At 45.7% G+C, this 23658-nt stretch overlaps 1 protein-coding gene across 2 annotated transcripts; it reads right to left on the bottom strand.

Annotated features, from left to right (window-relative positions):
• Positions 1-476: 476 nt before the first annotated feature.
• On the bottom strand, positions 477-21107 carry LOC132495094 (cytochrome P450 27C1). 2 transcript variants are annotated; one of them, XM_060106692.1, is made up of 9 exons: positions 20801-21107; positions 15030-15220; positions 14085-14284; positions 12517-12726; positions 11677-11840; positions 8246-8412; positions 6541-6619; positions 5820-6023; positions 477-1021 (listed from the first exon to the last, which is right to left on the bottom strand). In XM_060106692.1, the coding sequence occupies exons 1-9, from the start codon at positions 21059-21061 to the stop codon at positions 905-907; spliced, it is 1593 nt and encodes a 530-aa protein (XP_059962675.1). In that variant the 5' UTR covers positions 21062-21107; the 3' UTR covers positions 477-904. The 2 variants fall into 2 exon arrangements, with proteins under 2 accessions (XP_059962675.1, XP_059962676.1); XM_060106693.1 differs by having other exon boundaries at positions 15030-15147; positions 20801-20843.
• Positions 21108-23658: the final 2551 nt, after the last annotated feature.

The raw sequence follows: 23658 nt of genomic DNA, 5'->3' as shown, positions 1-23658 counted from the left end.
ACTTCCCCAGGAGTTTTATTTCTTATTGATTATTTCTTTCAAACCAAAAAACTAATATTCAACTTCTTTAGGAGCTATGACTAGAAAAAGAAATATTAGTTTGGAGAAAAAAATAAGAATATGGTCCTTTGAATTCGGAGTCCTGCTGCAGGATCTAAATCTGGGGCTTGGTGTCGCCTGGGTGTTTTCTTCCTGTAATTATGGTATTAGAGAGGCATTCTTTTTTTTTTTTAATTTATTTTATTGTAGTTCATTTACAGTGTTGTGATAATTTCTGCTATGTAACAAAGTGATTCAGTTATACATATATACATTCTTTTTCATATTCTTTTCCATTATGGTTTATCACAGGATATTGAATATAGTTCCCTGTGCTATAGAGCTAATTCCGAACTCCCAATCCTTCCCTCCCTCACCTCCCCTCCCCCCTGGCAACCACAGGTCTGTTCTACAGAGGTCTCTTAATGTTTCCTCTTCAAATTAAAAACAAGAAGCTGGAATTGTATCCTAAAAGGCAGTCCCGGATGCAGTATTAGAGAAGGTATATTCAAGCACTGAATCTATATGTACGCCAACATTTCCTGGCCCAAATGCAGAGGAGACTATGGGTAAGTGAATAGTGAGTCCAAGGGTAAGACAACATATGAGGCATGAGAATTCAGTGCCACTGGCTTCGCAACAGCTGTTTCTCCAGAAAAAAAAAAAAAAAGGCAACTCTGGTATGCAAAAGTAAAGCAATCTTCTCACATTACTTTGCATAAAGACTTCAAAGTCTCCCAGAAACCAGGAAGCCAATTTATAACCAAGACAGCCCCCAGAAGGGATCCTTTTCTCCCCCACCATCATCCGTGGCCCACGAACACCTGGTGTGTGTCGGTCTGGCAGCTGGGTGAAAACGCCAGGCTCACTTTCTGTTAACAAAACGCACGTGGATGGGCTCCCCTGGCATCAGAAGCCCATGGGTTTTTGCATGAACAGTTTTAGTCCAAGGAGATATTTTGATCTCAAAACGTTGAAGCAACTAAGAAGAGAAAGAGAGAGAAGGACTTCAAAACTGGGAAGCAGAAAATTCACAGTACTGTTGGAATGCCCATGCTCCTGTGACAGCCGCAACTGCAGGGAGCCGAGGGAACCAGAGATGTGGGAAAGGGCGTCAGGTCCTATACAGGAGCCCAGCATGTCCACTGAGCAACAAGGCCCATGGGACAAAGATACGCAATCGGAATTTAAACTGAGCAGGACCCTGTGGGGCTCCTGGGCACAAAAACCTTTCCATGTCCCCCATTTCTTGCTGGGAGGAAATAGGCTTCATACAACTTCCTTGACCTTCCCTGAGTTCCAAAGAGGGAACTCGAGCAGTTACTAATTAGGGAAGGGAGGGGATGCAGAAACAAGGGAGGAGCAGTCAAGAAACAATAGTGCAGGCTTGGGGCTGGGTTCTGGTTCCTTCTCAAGAAATATATGTCACAGTATCTTTGAGCACTTCTGCAGAACTAAGGTCCCCCCTCAGGTGGAGGATGGTAACTTCAGGATGAGCACAAGATTCCTGGAGCCCCACCCTGTTACCTCACCACCAACCAATCAGCCCTGCAGTCCTTGCCCCAAATTTTGCCTATAAAAGCTTCTCCCCACAAACCATCAAGGAGTTCAGGGTTTGGGGGGCATAAGCCCCCATGTCCTTGCTTGGCCCTGCAATAAACCTTTCTCTGCTTGAAACTCTGACATTTTGGTTTGTTTGGCCTCACTGAGCATCGGACACATGAGCTTTGTTCAGTAACAGAATGTTCAAATGACTTACACTTTATTAGCTAGTTCAAAGTTCTAACTGTATTGCTTCCGCTGTAGGTCTAGAAAAGGAAGGAATCAAAGGAGCAAGGAGGAAAGAGGAACAAAGTGAAATTCCAGGGTTCCTGCTGGTTTGGAATCTGCAGCCACTTCAGTGGTGGTACGGCCACAGCAGGGGCACAGCTGTCAGACTTTATCCATTACTGTCTTTAATTTAAATATTCTTCATTTGCACCTTTGATTCCATCTCTCACTTCGGCAGTTCAAAAGGAGAAGCAGCCCTATCTCTCAGGGTGAAACTGGGAAGTTTTAAAGATCACTTAAGTATCTGTCAGCCTCAAGCACTATTCTCCCCACCAAAAGGCCAAGGCTTGATTTTCAACGTCACCTCTAGGCTTAGAGGACAAAAGGCAACCTGCTCTAAGGACCTCTGTCAAAACTACATTGGTTCCTGGAGGGGAGGCAGGGTCTTGCTCAAGAGCCGGTGGGGACAGTGCAGGGTAGCAGACCAGCCATTCATCCCTCCCCTGCTCCAACCTCCTAAGAGAGCATCAGTGCTGGAGAACCTATAGTGTCCCATGGGATGCAAACGCCCCAGCCCACCCTGACTCTCCAGCCTGGTCTCCTAGGTAAAGCAGCAAGACCCACTGATGGGTCCTCTGGGTGAGCTGGGGCTCTGGGGGTGGAGGTCAGGCAGGGAGCAGGGCTGCACTGAAGACACAGGCTAAAATCATTACTTTGTCATTGTTAGAGAGCCAAGCTGAACGACCTGTATTTAGGCAGCTCTAGAACATTCTGGCATCGAGATGCCTTCACCTCATCATCTAATCTCTGACCCTTTGTTCTGACCTCACAGGACTGCTCGCGCATTCCCATGTGGCAGAGGAAGGAATCACACACAGGTCTCCTCACTCCATGGCCAACATCCCACAGGGCCTTTTTCCTTTCTGAGTGGCAGTATGTGCTCGTTGAAAAATGAAAACTACACAGGAGATGTAAAAGCCAAAAAAACAAGGCCCCCCTTCCACCTCAAGTCTCCAGTTCCCAAGGAGCAAGGGTGTATCTTCTAACCATTCTCCGTGCAATATGAACGTCTTGTTCCTGATTTCAAGGAAACACATTAATATTGCAGCATTAAAACCAAACCTTCCCTTCCCAGAGGCCACAGGCATAAGTCGCTGTTTTGTTGGGATAGACACTCTCTATTTGCTTAAGGAAAGCCCTTCCATTACAGGTGTGCTAAGAGAGTTTCTTCATGAATGGGTGTTGAATTTTATCAATTATTTTGGGAGAGGGTCATAAAGTTTTTCTCCCTTAATTTGTCATTGTGGTGAATTCTGTCTTGAGGTGGGCCATCCTTGCATTCCTGAACAAACCTGATTTGGTGACGGTGCATTTCTGGTCCATACATTGCTGATTTGGCTCGCCAATTTTTCATTTAAGGTATTTTTCATCTTTGTTCATAAATCAGATTGGCCTGTAGTTTTTCTTTCCTATTTTACCCACTCCAGGTTGTGACTCTCAAGGTTATACAAGTCTCATAAAAACAAGACTTCCTTTTTCTATTTTCTATTTGTTTTCTATTTTCTATTTGTTTAAGATGATGATCACCCGTTCATTGGAAGTTTGATAAAACTTGCCAATAAAACTGTCTAGGTCTGGAACATTTGGTGGTAGATATTTTTACTACTGACTCAGTGTATTCAAGGTCTGTCCTCTTTCTTTTGAGTCAATTTGGGTAATTTACACCTTTTCTAGTAAATTGTACATTTTATCTAAGTCTTCAGATGTATTGGTAAAAAAGCTGTTTGCAGTATTTTCTTGATTTAAAAAAAGAAAATCAACTGCATTTGTAGCTATGTCTCCTTTCTCATTCCTAGTACTGTTTATTTGTGCCTTCTGTTTTTTTTTTTTTTCCTCTTGGCAATTACAAACAATGATGTTCCCTCTCTATACTTGCGCAAGTAGAAATGAGGGCTCTTGAAGCAAGAACTGTAGCAGGTACCTGTGCATGTTATAGTAGCAAACAAATAAAACCCCCATCACCACCACCAAACACCCAGTTTCTGACCCTTTTCCCACTCCACCATCTGTGCCCTCAGCTGGCCCTCTCGCCCTCAGCATCCGCTATGGTTGTCCAGGCCATCAGAAGAGGGAAGCAGCCAGGAAGCAGTCAGCTCCCCCGAAAGGCTGCCTGGAAGTGGCCTCTGCCCATCGGAGACATGGCTGTGGAACACACAGGAGCACTGATGGAGCCAGGACCTTCCCAAACACAGTCCCCATGAGCAGACACTGAGAGCAGGTGTGCAGACAGCACAGACGCTGCTTAGACTCGTTTTATTCCTCACACACCCAAAAGGCAGATATTTGGCCCATTTTGTGGATGAGGAAACATGCTCAGAGTGGCTAGGAGGCCTGCCCATGGTGTCGGAAACACAAACTGGCAGAGCTGGCGTTGGAGTCCATCCTCCACACGGAGATGCCTCTCACCTTGGGCATGACTGGGCCTGGCCAGCGTTCATGGGGCCCACCGCTGCCCGGGACAGCTGCCCTGGAAGGGACACCTCTCGCCTTGGAGGACTGCAGCCACCCGTGTGCCCACAGAGGTGGGACGACCGAGGGACACTTCTGCTGGTCTCACCAGGTCCCCGGAGCTTTTCCACCAGAGCCAGGTGGGCCCAGCTGGTGTCCTCCCCGCCCCCTTCCACGCCCACCTCCCTGGCCGTGGCCCTTCACCACCTCCCGCCCTCCGAGCCTGCCTCCCTTGCCCACCATCCCCAACAGGCCGGCCAGGCTTCCTCATCCCTTACGCCCTCTGATGCCATCATCCGTAAAGGTCCCAACCCCTGAATGCTCTGCCCTGGGCTCTGCCGGCCTGCAGGCAACACCTGGGTGACATGAGGGGAAATGCAGGCAGGAGACAGGACACGTGCCTCGTGCCCTGCACCTGCCACGCGGCAACCGTGGCAAGTGGCTCCAGCCCCCTGAGCCTCAGCATCCTCATCAGTGACATGGGGAGATGGGTCCCCAGGTCATCCCCTCGTGCTTCCAAAGCCTGGCGTCAGTGACAGTAGCCCCCGAACCTTGGGCCTAGGTTTTCCATGGCAGGCTCCCCAAATCTGCAGGAAAGGCTAATGGATAGAATTTTCTCTACTGCAGGCTTTTCTTGCATAAAATTTCCTTCAGACATTATTTAGGTCCTGCTGCAGCCTGAACTCAGATACTGGACAAGCGCAAAAGTAAACACTTGAGCATTTAGAGATTTGCATGTAAGGTATTCTCTCACCAAAACCAAGCCTTCCTGATGTTTCGAAACCCAAACAAGCTTGAAAGCCACCTCCCTGTTTAAAAGGCTGATTCACAGAAAACAAGGTGCTGAGGGGGTGTCAGGGGGTGAGCCTGACTTCCTCCATGGTGACGGTGACAGTGACAAGCTCTGAAGGGAGGAAGCCTGGGAGGCCGGGGCTTGAACAGCAGACGCAGCCACCAGCAGGAGTAGAGATGCCCCCGTGCCCCACCATGTGCACTTCCTTAGACCGAGTGCAGCCCACGGACCACTGACATCAGAATCGCCCAGAGCCCCATCCCAGACCCACCAAGTGACTCTCTCTGTGGCCAGGGTCCAGGAACCTGATTTCGAGGGGCTCCTGGTGATGGGATGGTCCATAATGTTTGAGGGCCGCTTGCTGGACACCTTCCACTGGCCTCTCTGCAGAACCCCCGTGGGAGTGCTTGGGCTCCTGTAACCAACCACCCCTGCTACACACACACACACACACACACACACGGACACACACACACATCCCAGTTCTGCCCATGTGACTCCAAGGAAGAAAGGAACAAGGCAGGTGGCCATGGGGCTAGAGGTGGCTACTCCAGGGGGAGGGGAGGCATTTTAACACACAAAAGAGATTTAACAGGAAGCTCTGAAAGTTTTCAAAATCCCGTTTCCTTGTTTTCACCTAAGTCTTGATCCAACAACGGAGCCCAGTCACCTGGGTGAAGCCCACCTGGATGAAGCCCACGGGCCCTACCTGAATCACAAGGAGGTGGATCTCCAGTTCTGCAATCCTCCGCCCGATGCAGCTTCGAGCCCCGTAGCCGAAGGGGATGGACCCGAAATTGTCAACCCTGCGCAGGTTTCCTGGCCGCAGCCAGCGCTCAGGCCGGAACTCCTTGGCCCGAGGGAAGTTCTCATCCTCGTAGGAGGTGGCATAGTGGCAGAGGGCCAGCTGGGTCTGAGCAAACCGTTTTCACCAGAAAAGTAGTAAAGAGCTTAATCAAGGGAAAGCAGAGAAGAGGCCACAGCCCCAGCTGGACTGACCCTCCAGAGTTGCTTCGGGCCAGGAGGAGTCATGTAAGGGCCCAAGAGGCCATGCAGACCCAGGATGGCAGGTCCCCCTTCAATTCACACCCTACCCGGAATGAACATCAATGCAGCCACAGAGAAGGCAATTCAAGTCCTTCAGAAACTCTCCCTGGAGGGAACTGCTGCTTCCATGGGGCCTCCGGGGGGAGGGAGGGTTGAATAGGCTTGTGAGCTACAGAGATATCTGCCTTTGTTTTTGCCAGAGCAGTATCACACAATCCACATCTCCTTGCTCCTAAAGCCCCATCTTCATCATAAAAATATATGCAGAAGAAAAGGACATCTACAGATATTTGCTTAGGTACAGGGACATCCAAAACATGGAAGCAAATTTCCAATCCAACCGCCCCTGCTCAGCCCAGCCCCGCCATGTCCGCCAAACTCACGCCTCTGGGAATCAGATACCCGCCAACAACCAGGTCTTCCTGGGTGACCCGGCCATTCCCCGGCAGCACTGGAAACAGCCTAGAAAGAGCCAACGGGGACGGGAAGGGAGTGGTGACTTTCAAAATATGTTACTAGGGCCTCCCTGGTGGCGCAAGTGGTTGAGAGTCCGCCTGCCGATGCAGGGGATACGGGTTCGTGCCCCGGTCTGGGAGGATCCCATATGCCGCGGAGCGGCTGGGCCCTTGAGCCATGGCCGCTGAGCCTGCGCGTCCGGAGCCTGTGCTCCGCAATGGGAGAGGCCACAGCAGTGAGAGGCCCGCGTAATGAAAAAAAAAAAAGTAACACATGGTACAGTTTCAACCAGGAAATCTTGCAAGGATCTTCATGGGCTCCCTAGCTTTGCCCAGCAAGTATTCTGGGGCCTCACAGTCAAAAAAATTTATAGAACACAAAGCAAAGCCTTTAAAATGCTACTGTGCTCCCAAGAGGAATAATTCTTTTTTTAAAAAATAAATTTATTTACTTATTTATTGGCTGTGTTGGGTCTTTGTTGCAGTGCGAGGGCTTCTCATTGTGGTGGCTTCTCTTGTTGCGGAGCATGGGCTCTAGGCATGCGGGCTTCAGTAGTTGTGGCGCACAGTCTCAGCTGCTCCGCGGCATGTGGGATCTTCCCCGACCAGGGATCGAACCCGTGTCCCCTGCATTGGCAGACGGATTCTTAACCACTGCATCACCGGGGAAGTCCCAAGAGGAATAATGCTGAATTTCTGAAATCTATGCAAGCATGGGATCCCTTTATCAAGAAATAGTTCATAGGACTCAGGGCTCCAAGAAATAGATTCTGAGAAACACTACATCAGTTTTTGAATTCTCTGGGAAGTGATCCTATGAAAATTCTGAATAAACTTTAATTGACAAATACCAGTTAACACACAGCTGGCTTTTTCTTTCTCTCTCTCTTCTTTTTTTTTTTGAGATTAAACAGCATGCTGAAGATGGAAGATGCAATCCAACTTGAAATATCATTATCAAGTCAGGTTTAAAAGCATTATTTTAGTGTGTACTCTGTGAATAGCCTTTGCTCCTTGTCACAGCATTTCCTCCACAGAGGAATGCTGTGGTCACGATCCTGAGCCTCACAGGAGGAAGAACCTTCACTAGTCACCTAATCCCACCTCCCACCCAAGCCTGCCCAAGACCACCCGTATCCCTCACGCTCCGGCGTTTCCCAGGGTCAGTATAGTCCTGTCCGGAAGTAAACAAGCCTCACTACTTGGTGTCTCCACCTTGACTAGATATTCACACAAGGAGCACAGTAAGCATGTCTAATAACTGGCCACTCAGCACAGAACATTCTCCTGACGGTCAGTCCTGTTCTGCTTTATCCTCAGAGGAGCACACTGGGAAACAGTTGATGAAACAAATGTCTAGAGTGAGTACAAAGTTCGAGGATGGCTCTAAAGATCTTTATGAAGAAATGACTATTTCCAACTGTAAAACAGAATAGCCTTTCTGCTGCTCTGTCGAGGGCAGAGAGGAAATAAAATGGTCATGAGTCTCTCCTTCCTAAACATTTCTGCCACCGCGGGTCGCTGGAGTATTGGTTTAGGACCCAGTTTTTAAGTCAAAAGCACATTCATTGTGATAAAGAATCAGAGACTTAACGGACACGGTTTTTGACATGAATTTTGGTGAGCCTTTTACCTCAAGGTTTCCTTAAGCAGAGCTCGGACCAGTGGGACTTTGGGGACGTCTGCAGCCGTGGGAACATGCCTTTCCCCCAGATTCCTCACTATCTCCCGGTACACGGTCTGCTGCACTTCCGGGTGCCTCGCGAGGAGATACACTGCCCAGGACAACGTGAACGATGTCTAATAAAGAAACCGGCAGACACAGGCACATGGGTGAGTAAAATCGAGGATTTCAGGTGCAGGCAACATCGGACGTGAAGTCATGGGAGAATAAGCACGGGTGCAAAGCCATGCCCATATAAGTCCATCGGAGCATTTTATGTCTTACTGAAACAAAAGATGATCTACCTTAACTCCTCCTGGAAAAAAAACTAACAGAGATTTTTGGAAAGTAACATCAACGATGGGATTCAAGTGCTCTTTCAATGAAGAGCCGCAGGAAAAAATATTTTGGAACTTTTTAAAATCATTGAAGAGCAATCTGCCTCTTCTTACATGGAGTTTGAGAGCACGTAGGAATGCTGGTCAAGCCTGGAAGTTGTGCCTAGAACTTTCTTCGACCTTCTCTACAAGGGTCACCTGAGTTTTGATGGAAAGGACCTGAGGCTGCCCATCAGCCTGAGAACTGCATCCTGCAGGCCCATGGCTGGGCAAGGGCTGCTCTGTTTGCCCTAATCTAGAAGAGATGGGGGAGTCAGGGACGGGAGGTGGTGGTCACAGGACTATTACTGGTCCATCATTGTTCCCGTGCACTTACCAAGCAAAGCAGCATACAAGGATTGAATAGCATTTGCACAAAGCAGTATCATTGTTTATACCACTTCCTAAACTGAAGAATTACATTTCTGGTTATTGAGAATAAATAATTCTCTTTTATACCCTATATTCCAAGATTTTCACTAAAATCAATACTATTACCTATGTGACTATAGTTCACTCTCTTGTAAACAAGGAAATTCCACAGTATAAGTGCCCTTTCTTTCATCTAAAAAAATCTAACTTAAGTAGGCCATATTGATGTTATTTCCCTCTAACAGATATTATGTATTTTTAGAGGGCAAGCTCTCCTGTAATATACAATGTAATGTGCAAGTTCTTCCTTATAAATGATAAGGAAATAATTTAGATGCTTCCTATGAAGAGAACAGAAAATTTCTATTAAAATCACATATTCATGGAAAAACCAAATGTGGTATAGCCATACAATGGAATACTATCCGGTAATAAAAAAGAATAAACTACTTTTACAGGCAACAACATCCATGAATTTCAAAATGATTTTGCTGAGTGAAGGAATCCAGACACAAAATACATACCGTACAATTCCATTTATATAAATTTCTAGAAAAATGCAAACTGATTTCTAGAAAAATGCAAACTGTTATAACACAGTGTCAGAAGGCAGTTGCCGGGGGCGGGGGGGGCAGGGGTTATGGGAGGGATGGACTGAAATGGGGGTGAGGAACTTGCAGAGGTGGTAGCAATGTCCACGATCTTAACTGCAGTGCTGGTTTCAAAAATGATGCATCTGTGCTTATCCTGTATCAGTCAACAATCTGTATCGAATTGTACCGTTTAAATGGATGCAGTTTATTGTGCATAAATTATGCTGCAATGAAGTTGGCTTTTTAAAATAACATTTTAAAAAATGAGCATGAAGTTTCAAGAGTTTTTCTCCTGATGTTCCCTTCACGTAGGAACGAGTCCTCTCTGCCGTCTATCTCACGGTGATGCTCTTAGTTACCACCAGGGGGCAGGAGTAGCACGCATCTGAATCAGCTTAGATACAAGGCCGTTCATTCCATCATTGCTTCTCCACTCAAGGAAACCCACACTGTCACATTCACACGGTTAATCAGAACTTTCATCGCTTGCATTGACCGCATTGATTAGTTTGTATTTCATTTATATACTTTTTGCTTTATTGTTGAAGATGATCCATAAGAATAATGAATTTATGTGAAGTTTTTTTGCTTTTACAGGTTTAAGTGACTTCATAATAAAAATATCAACCGTGGGGTTTTTGTCTACCTCTAAAAAGGAGAGTTTTGCTTTCCTCAAGTCCGGGAAGCACTCCTGTGAAGGAAAAACCTTGAGGCAAGCTTAGCTGTTTCATTTTCCCACCTGTTAAATGAAAACAATAACACCTACCTCAGAGGATTCCGTGTGAACAGAAGGGCGCTTACAGATGTGCGTTGGAGACACAGTAAATCACCAAGTTTACTGTCTTAATCTTCATTATTTCACTCAACTGACTTTTCTTCCACCAATTACCAAAAGCCTGGCCCTCCTTTTTCTTATTTCACCACTTTCTTTTAGCAAATTTTAAACTTTTTCTGTACATATACCCACAAGTATATCCTTTTTTATACTTGAGTAAATGTATCAGATTATACGTAAGTTTTTGGAAGGAACTTGGCTTCCACACCCCTGTACCAACCCCGCCCCAGCCCAGGAACCCATGTTAACCATCCAGTGTGCAGGCTCCATACTTCCTCCACGTCCAGCAATCACTTAGCGATACACATGTGTACACGGACAGATGGGACGGGGGCCACTGTTTTACTAACGGGAACACAGGATATACACGCTTTTCTGCATCTTCATTTCTCACCTAGTAATAGGGTATGGAATTCCCTCCAAATCAATGGGCAATGCTTTGTTTCATTCTGATATTGAGCCCTCGTTGGTCATAGTGTATTATTCATCTGCTACACTAACTGAATCTATTCACTGGGATTTAAAATTGATATATGTACATATTCATAAGTCAAACTGCTTATTAAACTTTTCTTTCTTTATGCTTTCTTTAGCAGGTTTTGAAGTTATGCTGACTTTATCAAATGAACTGGGAAGTTCTCCATAGCCCAGAATATTTTAAATGATAAGTAAGAGGATTTTTAATGTCTGTGCCCTCTTCATTTCTTTTTTGGTTTTTAAGATGTTTTTGATGTGGACTATTTTTAAAGTCTTTATTGAATTTGTTACACTCCTGCTTCTGTTTTGTGTTTTGGATTTTTGGCCGCAAGGCATGGGGGATCTTAGCTCCCCGACCAGGGATCGAGCCCGCACCCACTGCACTGAAAGGCAAAGTCTTAACCACTGGACCGCCAGGGAAGTCCCTTCATTTCTGATATTATGAAACAATGGAGAAATGTTTGCAAATCAGGAATGATTTTAAACTTTAAAACATATTGCTACTTTGTGTGTGTGGTAATAGAATTGGGTTATGCTATTTACAGAATTCATCGTGCACCTTAGTTTATATTAAAGAAAAGAAAAAAGGTCGAGTTTTCTCCTGGAGACCCTCAGCAGTGAAGCAGACGTTCAGCTAGTATAAACAAGCATGGTCCTTTTAAAGTATCTGCCATCTGTCGGATTCCTCGGAAAGGCCCCCAGCTTTAACTGTGCTCTGCTGAGAAGAAAGGAAAGCTGAGAGCTCACCGTGTCCACGCCGGCCAGCAGCATCTCAGTCATGTTGGCGTAGATTTCCTCCCGTGTCAGCTCCTGGCTGAGGAAGAGGTACGTGAGCAGGCCCCCTCTCGCTCTCTCCCCTCGGTCCATTTGGCACTGTATTTCCCTCAACTTGTTGTCAACGTGAATTTGGCCTGTTTGAAAACAGTGTTTCTTTTAAAAGAAGTTTTGGTTAAGAATCACCTCTTCAGGGCTTCCCTGGTGGTGCAGTGGTTAAGAATCCACCCGACAATGCAGAGGACACGGGTTCAAGCCCTGGTCAGGGAAGATCCCACATGCTGCAAAGCAACTAAGCCTGTGCGCCACAATTACTGAGCCTGCACTCTAGAGCCCGTGAGCCACAACTATTGAGCCTATGTGCCACAACTACTGAGCCTGCGTGCCACAACTACTGAGCCCACGTGCCACAACTACTGAGCCCACACGCCTAGAGCCCATGCTCTGCAACAAGAGAAGCCACCGCAAGGAGAAGCCTGTGCACCACAACAAAGAGTAGCCCCCGTTCGCCACAACTAGAGAAAGCCCACGCACAACAAAGACCCAATGCAGCCAAAAATAATAAATAAATTAAATTTAAAAATTTATTATTTTTAAAAGTGAGAAATCTGTCACATTACTTGTGGTCACAACCCACGTGCTTTTTGTTCATTCGAGAAACCAATCTAAAAGTTCTTGAGTCCAAATAGCACGTAACTCCATTGGGGTATCCCCTGCAGTAATACCCACTGTCTGCATGAGTGTTAGATACACAACTAGGAGGAAAGTCAGGTCCATCTGCTTCTACAAAAGGTGCCCTGACTCTTCTCTTACTGAATTTGAAGAGTCCATCCCAGGACCTGCAGAATTCCCGCCAGGGTTTGGGGATGAGTGGGCGGAGCCACCTAGGGATGGCACCGGCGTACATGGACGTCTTGAATGTGCAGAACATGAGCCCTAGGGCCTCGATGTAGTCCATCGTCGCCTGCGGGACACTGTTCTCCAGGCAGCCTAGACGACTCTCGTAAAGAATGGTGGCCACTCCTGCGTGGGAGAGAGGTTACAACCCTTCTTCTTCTTCTTCTAGATTATTCACAGCATCAACATACAATACCTGGCCATAAATGTAACTTTCAAAAGTGGTCCAGGGACTTCCCTGGAGGTCCAGTGGTTAGGACTCCTCGCTTCCACTGCAGGGGGCCTGGGTTCCATCCCTGGTCGGGGAAATAAGATCCCACAAGCCTCGCAGTGCAGCCAAAAAAAATAAAAATTTAAAAAAAAAAGTGATCCAGGTGCCTACCCCTGAGGTTTTCTCTACCAGGTCCTGACCCCCAGGGTGCTGTGGGTTCAATGCTGACGAACCCTCTGCTTCAGTGCGCCCTCAGCTCAACGGTCTGTTCAAGACCCACAAGGCAAAACTCCCAACCTTTCAGCCAGTTGCCCAACTTTGGGGAGTTGAAAGGTGGCTCCTCCTGGCCGCACATCGGGCAGCCCCAGGACGAGCTAAGGGGGCAGAGGAAAGGGCCTCTGTGAACCAGGGAAGGGCAGGATTTTTCAGTGTGTTTACAACTCACTTCTCTGTTGATTTTGTTACTATTTTTAGAGAGCATTAATATCAGAACTTTGAAAAGTTAACTTAAAACTTGAACTTGAAGAAACTTTTTTTTTTTTAAATGGGAAATCTGGACTTCCCTGGTGGTCCAGTGGTTAAGACTCTGCACTTCCACTGCAGGGGGCGCGGGTTCCATCCCTGGTCAGGGAAGTTCCGCATGCCACGCGCAATGTAGCCATAAATAAATAAATAAAAATAAAAATGGGAAAGCTAATAGAATTCTCCAAAAACCCAGGTACAGAAGAAATGTTTGGTATGCTACCGATATTTTTTTTAAGTAAAAAGAATACTCACACTCATACCCATATTTCTTTGTATGTACATAAAGTATCCCTTGAAGAAGCTGGTGACCTATCTGGGTCAAGAGAGAGGGAGACTTTTGCATGAGTACTTTTTGGGTTTGATTTTTGAACCATGGGAATGTGCTACCCATTTAACATGGATTTTAAAAGCTGGAATGATTGTAGTACATGCCCTCTAGACTTCTGTTGCTTTTTAAACTATGCTAAAACAAAATGTGTAGTAATTAGGAGCATGGTTCTTGAGTTAGAGAGACCTCAATTTGAAACTCAAGTTTCTGCCACTAAAAACGGGTGTTAGTTTTTCAGTTCCCCCATGTGTAAAACAGTGTCAGTCAACCTGGTTCCATTAGCACTGTGACAATTACATGTACGTATGTATGGGGCTTAGCACATTGTCTGGGACACAGGAGACGCTCAATGAGTGATAACAACCATATTTTGGTAAAATGTCCATTCTTCCATCTTCCCCACTTCCTGAGTTCACCTACCTTCCATTGAATATTTGAAGAAAAGGTCATTGATGTTGGTCACAGTCTCCCCATCTTCTGCCTGGCTCTTGAGGAAGTAGATTCTTTTAATTAAATCAGCAATAACTTGGTTGATTTCTCCTGCAAAAATGGCCACATCTTTCGGTTTCAGAATTCTTTGTCTCAACACACTTCTCATCTTGAGCCACTGTTCACCCTCCCTAGAATAAAGTGAATTCCAAATAATCTTACTTATAGTGATAGTCTAGGAAGGAATTCAGAGTATCTCTGCAAAAATTTCCCAGCAATAAAGAGTCAACAAGATCTGCCAGTCTAAATGCGATGAAGAGAGGACAGGCACTGCAAAGAGAGGGGAGTGATGGTATTACTCCCCAGTTCATGTGTAAGGACATGTATATCAAAAGAGCCAAAAAGAGAATTTCTAAACCAAAGAGATTTGGACCAGGGGCTCTGCAGATGCTCTGTTTTCTCCTCCCTACCTGAGGCTGTACCGATTCACTCTTGGAAAACACAAAGGTGTATAGTCTGTTATAAGGCAGGAACGTCATCACATGGCGATCAATGCTGAAGTTCGTAGCCCCTCCTGGAGGTCTCCTAAAACAGCTCACCACCCTCACCCTTGTCCACAGATGGGCTCTGTGAGCTTCAGCCCCCGTCAGTGGGCACCGAATGGACACCAAAAGCCACAAAGCGTTCCTTGAAAAATGGCTCCTCTCCATCATTCGGCTAGTGGGGTCCCCACCTTGTCCCTGCCACCAAATCTCTTCCCAGAGGGTTTTTGGAGATTTGGGGAGATCACACCTGAGGCTCTTTTGATACTATTCCACTGGGAGTTCTGTGCTTTATTAATAGCTGGTTTTAGGAGCCCAGCGTTCGCGGGGGGGAAGGGGGCGTCCCTGGGCTCCCCATTCCTGCTCATGTCTCAGCCTGGCCTCACATACTCACGCGGAGATGAGCCCGGTGGATCTGCCCCGTAAGTCTCGGTACTCCTGCCAGGACCCCATGTTGGCTCTCTGGGGTGCGGCCCCCTCTGCCCGGAGCACCTGAGCCACCAGGTCTCGGTCTGCAACAGATACTACAAACTGAGGACCAAAGTGAGACTTGAAGATTTTTCCATATTCCCGTGTGTGTTTCTGCTGCAAAACCATGGAGAAATCAAAAAAGGAAAAAAATACATAGATATGATATACCTTTGACACGGACATTCCTGGATGTTAGGGGAGCAGAAAACTGGGGCAGAGGGAAGCTCTACATCATGCAGAACTGAATCAGAGTGGCCACTTTACTTACGGTTACCAAGGGGGAAAGGAGGGGGCAGGGATAAATTGAGAGATTGGGATTGACATATACACACTAGATAACTAATAAGGACCTACTGTCTAGCACAGGGAACTCTACTCAGTACTCTGTAATGCCCTACATGGGAATAGAATCTAAAAAAGAGTGGATACGTATATATGTATAACTGATTCACTTCGCTGTTCAGCAGAAACTAACCCAACATTGTAAATCAACTATACTCCAATAAATATTAATTAAAACAAAAAAAAGAGTGGCTGCTTTAAGTATTCCTGAGGTAAACATATTTTCCCATCATTAATCTTATTCATAGAAGTTTTCTTAGTTCTTTAAAGATGTGTGTTTAAAAAAACCTTAGCTGTGTGAAGCAATGGAGAGGAATGTGGCTGTAGATGAACTGCAGGGTCTTAACTGTCCTGAGTCAAACAGGGTCTGCCTGCTCCTTACATTCAGACACTCAGCAGCCACCCAGCCTGCCCTGTGAAGAAAGCTCCCTGCGAGAAATCTGTAATAAACCTGTAAAAATGCCCCCAGCAAAAAAATGAAAGAAAAGGCGCCTAGATTGGAAAGGGAGAAGTAAAGCTCTCTCTATTCACATATGACGTGATCTGGCGTGTAGAAAATTCTAAGATATCTGCTAAAAAACATGTTCAGTAAGCTTGCCAGATATAAGATCAATATACAAAATTCAATTGTATTTCCACACACTAGCAATGAATAATCCACAAATAAAATTAAGAAAGCAATTCCATTTACAATAGCATCATAAAGAATAAAATACTTGGGAATACATTTAATAAAAGAAGTGTAAAACTTACACTCTGAAAACTGCAAAAGATCATTGAAAGAAATTAAAGACCTACATAAATGGAATTTATTTATTCCATGTCGATGGAATGGAAGACCTAATATTATTAAGATGGCAATACTTCTCAAACTGATCCATAAATTCAACATAATCCCTATTAGAATTCCAGTGATTTAAAACCGCAAAAACAATCCTAAAAAAGAAGAACAAAGTTGAAGGACTCACAGTTCCCTATTTCAAAGGTTACTATAAAAGTAATGAAGACAGTGTGCTACTGGCATAAGGATGGATATCTAAATCATTGGAATAGAATTGAGAACCCAGAAATAAACCCATACTTCTAAGGTCAATGAATTTTCGAAAAGGGTGCCAAGACAATTAAATGGGAAAGAATAGCCTCTTTAACAAAAGATGCTGGGAAATTGGATAGCCACAAACAAAAAATAATTTGTACCCTTATTTCACACCACATACAAAAACTACCTCAAAGTGGACCAAAGACTAAATGCAAGAGCTAAAACCACAAAACACTTGGACGAAAACATAGGGATAAATATTCATGACCTTGGATTTGGCAATGGTGTCTTAAGATATGATACTGAAAGAACAAGCAACAAAAGAAAAAACAGATGATTGGACATCATCAAAGTTTTAAAATGTGCGTAATGTGAAAGGACATTACAAAGAAAGTGAAAGACAATCCCTAGAATAGAGAAAATATTTGCAAAGTACATATTGGATATGAGATTTATGTCTAGAATATATTTAAAAACTATTACAACCCAACAGTAAAAAACAACAACAACAAATAACCCAATTAAAAACTGGGCAATTATTTGAATGGACATTTCTCCAAAGAAGATATCGAAATATCTAATAAGCACATGAAAAGAAGCTCAACGTCATTAGTCATTAGGGAAATGCAAATCAAAACCACAATGAGATATCACTTCCCACATACTAGGGTGCTTATAATCAAAAGGACAGGTAATAACAAGTATTGGCAAGGATGTGGAGAAATCAAAACCCTCTTGCACTGTTGCTGGAATATAAAATAATGCAGCCACTTTAGAACAGTCTAGCAATTCCTCAAAAAGTTAAATACAGAGTTACTATTTGACATAGCAATTTCACGCCTAGCTATATACCCAAAAGAAATGAAAACATAACAGCCAAAAGGTCGAAACAATCTAAATGTCTATCAACTGATGAATAAGTAAACAAAATGTGGTCTATCCACACACTGGAATATTACTTGTCCATAAACAGGAATGAGGTACTAATACATGTTACAACATGGGTGAACTTGAAAACATTATGCTCAGTGAAAGAAGCCAGACAAAAGAGACTACATGTTATATGATTCCATTTATAGGAAATGTCCAGAATAAGCCAATCTATAAAGACAGAAAGTAAATTATTAGTGGTTGCTTAAGGCTGGGGGAATGAGAGGGTTGGGGAGTGATAGCTAAAGAATACAATATGGGGTTTTCTTTTTAAGGTTATGAAAATGTTCTATAATTGATTGTGGTGATGGTTGTGTACTTTAAGTGAGAGAATTGTATGATATGTGAATTATATCTCAATGAAGTTGTTACCAAAAAAAGAAATCACAATAAATGTAAATGGGTTAAACAGTCCAGTTAAATAATTAAAGGAGGAAGGAGAGAAAGTACCCTCCAGCACGGCTCAGCATGACATAGGTATAGGGACTTCCCTGGCGGTCCAGTGGTTAAGAATCCATGCTTCCAATGCAGGGGGCATGGGTTAGATCCCTGGTCAGGGAACTAATATCCCACATGTTGTGTGGTGTGGTCAAAAAAAAAAAAAAAGCATGACATAGGCAGGGCTAAGCATGGGGGAAATGACCACGTCCCTCTTTGGCATCTGCCAACATTTCTTATCACCCCAACTCTCAACCACGGAAATGGCGGGCCAGAGGTTCTGTCGTCTCTCCACTGTTCTGCTCTCAGGTAGAAGCTGTTTGCTTCTTTGTGGACCTGGTTGAAGTCCCGCTGCCTGGAGATGAAGACACTCAGACTCAACTGGGATGTGTCAGGTGCCAAGGGATCACTCTGCCTAACAAACAGGTGACCCCAAAAGGGTATTTCTCCAGGTCTCTGATAGGATGAATGTTACCGGAACCACTGGGAGATGGGCCACTCCTCGGGCACATCCAGCTACTGAATGGGCACAATCAGACAAGGGAGCCACTGACCAAGGGGCAAAAAGAACGAGATGAAGGACACAGGTAGTTTACAGCCCTTTTTGGTGGAGGGCCAAGGAATGATAGAGTCAGCCACAGACTCAGTTTGTGTAGCCAGCTGGAGCACAGACTCTGGAGCTGGAATCTTGGCTCACAGTTTACTAGCGGGGTGACCTTGGGAAGTTAGGTTCCACTGTGTCTCAGTTTCCTCACCTGCAAAATGGAGAAATAATAGAGATTACCTCACATGGAGGACTTAAAACTGTGCCTGGCACATGAAAAGAGTTCCAGAACTGTTCATTCTTCTTATGTATTGGTTATTAATACAGTTTACAAAGCCCTTCCACAGCCCTGATCACACGACCTCACAATAACCCGTGAGATGGATGAGGATTGTTAGACTCCTGCGCAGAGGAGGAAACTGTGGTCCAGAGAGAAGAACTGATTGGCCAAGATTCCACAGGTGCTTGTAAAGGGCTGCTATGTAACGCAGGACCCTCCTGCTCTGTCATACCTGGCGACCTTGATCACTGTGTCTGCTTTGCCACTACCCAGCTATGTGACTGTGGGCAAGTCACTCCGCTGACACTTTGGGCCTTTTCCGCATGTAAAGTGAAAGACCTGGACGCTATAGATGAATCCCTCGTGAGTCAGCATTCTGTGATTACAAGTAGAGTGAAAGGAAACTGGACTTGAGGTAACAGAGTAATTCTCTTCCTCCTTAGAAATGCCTTAGGGGTGACCTGGAGAGCACGGGGAGAGGGTTTTACTAGAACAACCAGCTCTAGTAAACAACCAGTGCTCCAGTCTAGAGCAACCTGTATTGAACTTGTCAATAAATAAATAACAATTTTTTTTACCGTATTTGAAAACTATCACCTTGATACCTTATGTTCAGATTCCACATGGAACAGAAAAAAATCATTTTTGACCCCTAGAAACATGTTTGGGAAGAAATCGTGTAGAGTTCATGTGGGGCACAGAGAGGAGGGGCCCACTGGAATTTCAGTCAAATTAAGATTGTTGCTCTTGCCCCACTGTGTTTGGTTTAGTTTTTCTATCAATGAAGTAAGTTTCTGCTTCTCCAGCTGTAGCTGTGGCTTCTGCACCATCATGTAGGTTAAGGGTTGAGGGAATGAATGTATGAACGAATGACCAGAACCCAGGTGGGTGGTTACAAAAAGCTTCCTCTGAGAAGTTTCTGAAGGTTGAAGGGTAAGCTCTGAACAAAAAGAAGTGAGTAGTGGGGAAGGAGGAGGTCAAAAGGCCCAGGTCCCAGAAATCACAGCGGGTGCTGGGGTGGGAGCCCTGAGAAAATGACGGAGGCAAGCAGCGAGCAGCTGCCACAGGAAATGGGAGCGAATGAATTTGACGACGCTGAAAGGTGGGGCTCACCTTGCAGTGAAAGACGCGATTTGAGGTGAGCACAGGAAGGGCAAAACTCAGGGTCAAGATGAGCCACCGTACAACGAGCGGGCTCCCAACACTCCGACGGGGTTGCTGGACCGGTTGGGTTCTTCCTAAGTCCCTGCCCAGACCTGGCTTGACGCCGAGGGTCACGAACTTTCGTTTGTCTTCCCATCACTTAGAGATTACATAACTCGGAGCCTCCGAACCCCTCGCTGTTATTTTTAGGTTAGTTTTTTTTTTCAATTATAAAACACAAACAAAAAGGACTAGGAACATACGCAACCTGTCCTCGGCCGTGTAAAGACCCGCAGGGCTCGTCACCCACCGCGAGAGAGGCGCTCCTCACGGGCCTCCCTCGGGACGGTCCCGGGAGGCCGGGGGGCGGCTCCCCGCGCCCCGACTCCGCAGGCCTGCCCGCCGGAGCGTACGGCGCGTGGGGGCGCAGCGGCTCCAGGGCGGCCCCTGCCCGTGACCCCCTCCTCCAGCGCCCCTCCCCGGTGCCTTCCCCGGGTCCCCGCCCCGGCGCTCCCCCCCGAGATTCTCTCCCCGGATCCCCTCCCCGGTGCTGCCTCCCCAGGATCCTCTCCCAAGTCCCCTCTCTGGCTCTCCCTCCCAGGGATCCTCTCCCGGGTCCCCTCCCCGGCGCTCCCTCCCCGGGATCCTCTCCCCGGACCCCCTCCCCGGCGTTCCCTCCCTGGTTTCCTCTGCCGGGTCCCCTCCCCAGCGCTCCCTCCCCAGGATCCTGTCCCGGGTCCCCTCCCCGGAGCTCCCTCCCCAGGATCCTGTCCCGGATCCCCTCCCCGGCCCTCCCTCCCCGGTTTCCTCTCCCCGTATCCCCTCCCCGGCGCTCCCTCCCGGGGTTCCCTCGCTGGCGTCCTTCCCGGGATCCTCTCCCCGGGTCCCCTTCCCGGCGCTCCCTCCCCAGGCCTCGTCCCCGGCGCCTTTCCGCCGGAGCGAGCCCCCTCGCGCTCCCGGTCTCCCGCGCGCAGCTACCTGGATCTCGTGGATGCGGCTGAAGCCGTCCTTCCAGAAGAGCTCCACCAGGTTGGCGAGGGTCCGCGGCCCCGGCATGGCGGCGAGGCTCCGTGGTCCCTCTGTCCGGCCCCCGGCCCGCGGCGCCCCCGGCCGCCCGGCTCCTTTGTCCTCGGCCCGCGCCCTCGCCGGGAGCCTGGCGTCCCTGGGCCGAGGCTGCCAAGGGCCCCGCTCGGGCGCCGGGCTCAGACGGGCTTTGAGGATCCGCGCCAGCAGAGCCATTGCGATCCTCTGCGTTGGCTGGTTTGAGTAGTTTTTTGTTTCGAGGGCCGCCCTTTGCTCTTTGCTTGGTTTTAACTTGTTCGAGCAGAGCTCCTGCGAACTCTTACGGCCTGGGCATCAGTTTACACAGACCGTTATTAAACGCTCCCTCCCCTAAGTCTGGGGAAAGGGGGTGGTCTGTGATTAGACTGCCAGAGAAATAAAGCGATTATTATTTTTTCTTCACATCAGATTAATTAAGCGTTCTTTGAGACCAAAAAGTTTTAAGGTCAACCCCACTTCCAAGCATGCCCCCCCCCAAAAGAAAAGCCTACTGGGATTTTTAAAATTATTTCCCTCCTTAAAAATTACTATAGAGAGCTTACGGAAGAACGCTAATTTGCCCTTTTTGTATTTTAAAAACAGTTCTTTGTGATTTCAAGTTATACAATTATAATTCAATCACAAAATGAGAACAAAAATGTTAGATGACCTTGCAGTAGTTCACAGTATTGTAAAATGACCACATTATTATTTTAGCCCAAGTTTCCATAATGAAAAATATGCTGTCTCTATTGATGGTTTTTATGGGTCTCAATTTTATCCGAGCACACAGTACACATTGGAAGTGCTAGTGGGGAGTATGGTGAGGGGTGAGGGACTTTTCTATGAACATTTGGCTTTTTTTTTCTGGTCTCCCACAAGGACTGGTCCTGTTGCACAATACTTAGAGAAATGAACACACCTCCACGTGAAGGTGAGAAGAAAGAGGACTTCGCCAATATAGGTTTAGATCTCAGTGCCAAGCTGCAGAAGGGAAGCCCCACACACACAAAGAGGGAGGGGCCCTTGGCATGGGAGGGGCAAGAAGTGTGTCATCTGGTTTCAGGAAGGGAGCCCAGATTCTGAGCTAGCAATTCAATAACTTACTCTGAAAACTGAGAACATTATTTAAAGATTTCATAACAGTTTGTACTTCTGCATCTAAGCGTTAAAAAAAAAATCTACGAAGTATTGTTACTTTTTGATTAGTAGTTTATACCTTTACAACTCTGTTAAATGTACATTTCATTTAAATATTTGTAAGTACATAAGTGAAACAAAGAAGACCAGAGTTATTCCGTTTCTAGAATTTGATTAATAAATACTTAGCAACTCTTATTTATAAGGCACTATAGCTGCAAGGGACTCAAAGAATAAGATATTAAACCTGCCTTTAAGGAGCTCATAACCCACAAGAAGAATAAAACAGTACACAAATACACACCAGATTAGCATAAGTGCCATAAAACGAGTACAGAATATGATTGGAATTTGTGGGCAGGGCGATCACATCCACTTATAGGGTAGGAAGGGGTGGTGCAGGAGAGAGACCTCCTGAAAGAAGGAGACTTTTAGGCAAGGTTTGAAGAGAGGGCTCAGATTCAAGAGGCAGAGTATGAAAAATGGCACAATCACTTTGTTCCTAGAGATTTTTTGAAGTATTTCTGAGGGTTACTGCTCCTCGGGAACAAAGAAATCATTAAAGAACCATATATTTAAAAGGCAATTCAGTCCATTCTAGACAAGGAACTGTTCAAGATAGATTTACGTATATAATGGTTTAAAACACAGCTAGTTCTCTATTAGGGAAAAGGATATAAAGAAAGATACGGAGGAAGAACGATTTCACGGTACACAGACATAGGTTTTCATGGAGCACCCCTGCTCTCACATCTCCTAAAGCTAGTTTCAAAATTGTGGATACAAATAAAGTTATCCGTTCTTGATATTTGCCTCAAGCTCAGTGAAAGTAAGCAAGAGGCTGTTTTAGAGTCTCAGTACATTTGTATAAATTATCAATCAGAAATTCTGCAATAGAACAAGATACTGTTTTGTGGCTAACTATTATTAGTGGAAAACATACATGAATCCAGACATAGACTAAATCATTCGGATTGGGAGAATTTTGTGTGTGCTAATCAAAAATGATTGTAAAAGTAACTGTTACTTTGGTCTATCCAGCTTTCTTCTAATGAATATTGCTTTATATATATATATATATATTTTTTTTTTTTAAGGTTATTTAAAACAAATGAGCCTCATAGCTGTGGGGAACTCCAGTGGGGTGGATATAAAGGATGGAACGTTATGACAATCTTAAACATAAGTAAAAAAATAACTGAAAAAAATTTTTTCCAGAATAGGAAAATACCATCCATGTGTTTGTTCCTCCCCCCCGCAGCCCCAGTGAGCAAGAGAAACAGAAATGAGACTCCAACTTCAAGTACACAGAACAGCACCATCTGTCCAAGTCTGACCTGAAACCAGACTTTGTACAGATGTTTTCCCTCAAGAAAAACAGTCTGTTGGCAGACTGGGGAAACAATGAGCCTTTACCCAACAAAAAAGGAAAATAAGATTGCCCTCTGAAAGTTAGACAAATAAACACACAAATTATTAGTCATCTGTGGAAGTAAAACCAAGAGATAGTATTTAACATCTCTCAAAACTCTAATCAAGGCGACCTCAGATACATCTCAGGATGCAGAACTGGAATATGGGCGCTGTTAGGTAAGCAAAGTGCAATGAAGTATTCTTGGAATAGAACAGGGATGATCAAACTGGATCTCCGAAAA

The sequence above is a fragment of the Mesoplodon densirostris genome, chromosome 8 (assembly GCF_025265405.1).
Source record: "Mesoplodon densirostris isolate mMesDen1 chromosome 8, mMesDen1 primary haplotype, whole genome shotgun sequence".
Classification (NCBI taxonomy): Eukaryota; Metazoa; Chordata; class Mammalia; order Artiodactyla; family Ziphiidae; genus Mesoplodon; species Mesoplodon densirostris.
The sequence above is the reverse complement of the archived record's forward strand: the minus strand, read 5'-3'. Positions and strand labels throughout refer to the sequence as shown.